At 46.8% G+C, this 4,289-nt stretch overlaps 1 protein-coding gene across 1 annotated transcript in view; it reads left to right on the plus strand.

Moving 5' to 3' along the window:
- The first annotated feature begins 3,665 nt into the window (after positions 1-3,665).
- The window catches only part of SH3BGRL (SH3 domain binding glutamate-rich protein like), a 10,249-nt gene continuing 9,625 nt past the window's right edge, over positions 3,666-4,289 (plus strand). Inside the window, exons 1-2 of the mRNA XM_010286689.1 lie at positions 3,666-3,886; positions 4,119-4,188. Of these exons, the coding sequence (XP_010284991.1) occupies positions 3,666-3,886; positions 4,119-4,188 (291 nt within the window). The remainder of the gene's footprint in view (positions 3,887-4,118; positions 4,189-4,289) is intronic.

Genomic DNA, 4,289 nt, shown 5'->3' on the forward strand with positions numbered 1-4,289 from the left:
ACCAAAACAAAAACTCTTCTTGGCCAGCAGTGTGAACTAGGCTATTCTTTTGTATGTGTATGCCTGTGTATACCAACTAAGATAGAAACTTCTTTGAAGTTCATTTCAATAAAACATTTAAAACAACTGTTTCCTTGCAGTGGGTCTGTTGGACAGCCAGTTTACACTCCTGCCCGGAGCTGGGGATGGAGCATTGCCCGCTCACTGGACAAAGGTCCCTGCCTCCTTTCTGTTGATTATTTTTTAGTTGAGTTAATTTAGTTAGTTTAGTTAGTTAATTAAGTTAGTTTAGTTGAGTTCCTCCCCCCCTGCATGAGTAAAGATTTGGAGGAGAGAGAAGATACTGAATCTAAAATGTTGCAGCGTTTTTTGGAAAGTTTTCTGCCCTCTTTGGGGTTAAAGCTCCATTTTTGATGGACTGTGATTTGTTGGAAAATGTCACCCATCTCTACTCTTGGCAGCTTTGATGTGGTTTCTCTTGTGTTACAGACATCATCCACTGATGCAAATTGGATCTTAGAACAGTAAATTTAACTTCTGATGTGTATTCAAGTGAGGGACTTGTTCATAATTCTAAACTACTCATTTTCATAATGTTATTCCGTGCACATGCTCTGTTGAAAGCTTAATGTTTCATGATTGGCTTGTAACTGGGAAGGAAGATAATCTTGATACGCAAGGATATCTTAAAAAAGTCTGCTGGAAGCATCAGCTTCTGACATTGCTCGTGCAGATTTTGTCTGCAGAAGATTACAGCTTGGTGGTGAGACTTCACTTAAGCGCCAATAACTTGCCATAAAGCTATTTCCGTCTCTGGAACAGACATTGAAAGCCAAACCAAAGTGAAAATAGCTTCGTTTGGTTAAATCTTTCCTTTCAACTCTATCTTAGGAACATTAGCAAAAAGTATAATGTTTCTACTCACCTGAGTAATTTTAGCTGTTTTTCCCCCAAGAATGCCCTGAGAAGCCTGAGTCAGTGTGTTGGGGCTGAGAAACCAGGTGTGTGTTTCTGGGGGTGGGGGTTAAAGCCATCTCTGAGCAAAACTGGCTTTCCGGAGGGTGTTCTTGTTCCCCCAAGCAGGGCAGCGGTGAGCTCCAGCAGGATGCGGCCCTTCCTCTCGGCAGGGCTGACTTCTGCTGCTCCCCACCCCAGCCATTCTCCTTCCATCCCTCTGTCTCCATCCCACCTCCACCCCTGGGATTTCCTTCCCCCGTCTCCATCTGTGCACTTGGCTCATTCCCGTCCGCTTCTGCCCGCAGCCTCTTTGCTTCCTTGCAATCGTCTACCCATCCCTGTCCACGATTCCTCTGTTGTTCTTGTGCTTTTGTGTCCAGCCACGGGTGCTTCTGCCTACCCCAGCCTCAGGACCCTGCCTCAGCGGCGTTGCTCTCGGCTCCCCAGCGCCTGTGCTGGCTGTTCCCGGCTCTCCGCTGGTGCTCTCTGCCCTGCAAAATGTGTCAGAAGCACTCGGTGTAAACAAGGATTTTCATGTTTGCAAACGGCGGTTAGCTGCAGCGAACAGGCCAAAATAGCTTCAGACGTGACAGTTTTTTGCGTAGGACGAGGTGCGGTATCTGCAAGGGCGCTGGCCGGTGTCCATGCCCGGTAAGGCAACTGGGGGAGAGTTTTTTGGGAAGCAAGTGCTGCATGTTGACAGGCGCATCCTGAAGAAAAGTTCCTTGCGCCTTCCCAAACATGGGCAGCAGGAACCATCTTCCAGGCTCCTGTCCTGAGGAGAGCGTATGCCCTTTCGAGTAAGACAAAATACTCTGAAGCGGCAGCAGGCGTCTCTTGCTCTATTTTAGGCGCTTTCCTCCCAGTGGTATTCCACTGCCTGAGATTAATAGAAGTTTTCTAAATAAAATCCCATAAAATAATGCGATCTGGCAGCTCAGTGTCTGTTCTGCCCAGCGGTTGGTGCCATGTTTCTCTGGAGCGTTTAATGCTCTTGTGTAAATGCTTGTCACCGTGGTCGGAAGACTTGTCTGAGGAGCTGGGAGGAAGGCATTGCCTCTTAATCTTCCAACTTGTTTTTTTTCTTGGGCTGGAAAACTAGGGTTTCAAACTAATATTTCTCACACATTAACACCAGCTCCTTGCTTTTCTTTAGAGTTCTTTAGGGAATTCCCTCCTTTGACCACAGGCAGACTGAGAGCGGCAGAGACCAAACGGCCGTGCTCACCTTCCACACAGTGCCTTTTCTAGCAGAAAAAGTACATTTCCAGCTTTGCTAGTTCTTCATAAACAAACAGGTTCATCTGCTGTGGTAGCCCTTCGTAGCCATGGTCGTGAACTTGGGATCTGGTTGTGCTACTTGTAGCTGAATAAGCAACCCAGAGACTGTTGCTGCTCCATGAAGCTGGGAGAATGTGCAAGAATATAGTAAAACAGGCAATGTGGCAGTGTACAGAGAGCTGTTTTACATACATATGCCTAAGAGGAAAAGTCTATTTAAAGCTCCTCATATGAAATAATGGCAGCATAGGGTAGCCAGGGACATTTTGTTCATGTTGAAGAAGCATCTTAATGGCTGAGATAGTCCAGCCCTCTCAGACTGGGTGCTGCATGAAAGGACTGGGTATGCAGAGTCTGCCTGTGAAGGGGTTGCACTGTGAGACTGAGCTGAGCTGCTGTGAGGATGCATGTATGGCTAAGAAGCAATCTAATAGTAAAAATGGTTTAAACAATAGACTTCTCAGGAGATCAAAATGCTAATTACTGTCAAACTTAGAGCTCTTGTTTTACATGGCAGAGTATATTGTTTTGTAGTAGACTGGGTAAAAACTTGGTTTTCTTTTTTTGTTAAAAATGCTGGGACATCTCAAAGCGTGTTCCCACTAGAGCAGCAGATTTTGGAGCAGTTAAGGACCTGAGACTAACGAAAACTAGCTGGATCTGTAAGATACAAATGGTGGGAAATGGTTAATTAAAATGTAACTAGTTAGCGGAAAATATGTCCATTTATTCCCAGGTCAGTATGTTGCTTTAGATACTAACCACTGGCAGAGGAGTTTACAATTACAAAGACCTTTCCCTTATTTCAGTCTTACAGAATAGTTCATAAAGGAAGTGCTCGCTTTTTTCTTTTTTTCTCTCAGCTGTATGGCACGATGGAGAAAAACTTCCCCTGACTGCTCCCTCCTGCTGTGACCCCTGTTATTAAAGGCAAGCGAAGAAATCTCTTACCAGTAGATTTGAGTCTGCTGAGAAATGTTTTTCTATACAGCCTGTAACATGAATTATTTCCTCGGGGTGGTATTAACTTGTCCATTTTTATTTATTTTTAGCCTTGATGAAGATTAGCTAACGCCCAGCAATATTCTTCTGTTTAAGGATACAAGGGTACTCACTAATCGAGTTCAGCGGCCCCTCTGCTGACGTGTTAGGAGGAATTATGTTGGCTCTTGCAGGGGCAAGCAGCTTCCCCCCTGAAGCTGGGAGCATGTTTTTCCTCCATCAGGACACCAGGATTGGTCCTTTTGCACTACACTGAGCTGGATGCAGAGGGAGATCTATCTATCCAGGTTTTTTAAATCCACCCCACCCAAGATCTAGTTTAACCTGGACTGGTTCCCTGTCGTGGATTGCCGCGCAGCCAGCAGCGACGGCTCCAGAGGAGCTGCTAAAGAACAAGTCAACGGACGCTTAAAGACGGCCAAGGCATGGCCGTCTCCTCTTCGGAGTCCCTGGGCTCTGCTCTCCCAAACCGCACCCTTCCAGGGCAGCGTTTTTCCTACACTAAAACCTCCCGCCCTGGGTCCAGCTCCGTGCCCCGTGGGCGCGGGGCTGTGCGAGCCGGGGCGCAGGCACCGTATTTGGCTCTCGGCCGGCTGTGCCCTGACCTCAGCGTGGCTCGCCGGGAGCTGCCGCTTTTCCCTTCCCCGTATATGGAGAGGCTGCTCGGGGAAGCTGGCGGCTGACCCGAATGAGCAGCAGTGCAACGTCTGCATGAAGTGCCGCTGTTGTTGTGCTGAGCTAATTAGGTTAAAGCCAGGCCTTGGACTGGTTTTGTATTGAAGGGAATGATTTGAGGAGAACAAATTTCTCATTAAATCCTATTTTTTTTATTGTTTGCCAGGATGCGCATGGTTATAATTTCCTTTATGGTGGTAAAGTCATGCAGAGGAAGAACAGAGCATAAGCACAACATCTCTGTGTCAGGAAGTCAATAATTCATATATGACAGTAATAAAAAACACCTTTCCTGTTGAAAGCCAGCACAGTCTTCGCCACACAGATCCTGCTTTTCACTCGGGTGCTGTGTGAGTGCGCAGAGGACGGGCGGC

The sequence above is a fragment of the Phaethon lepturus genome, unplaced genomic scaffold (assembly GCF_000687285.1).
Source record: "Phaethon lepturus isolate BGI_N335 unplaced genomic scaffold, ASM68728v1 scaffold2705, whole genome shotgun sequence".
In the NCBI taxonomy this organism is placed as follows: domain Eukaryota; kingdom Metazoa; phylum Chordata; class Aves; order Phaethontiformes; family Phaethontidae; genus Phaethon; species Phaethon lepturus.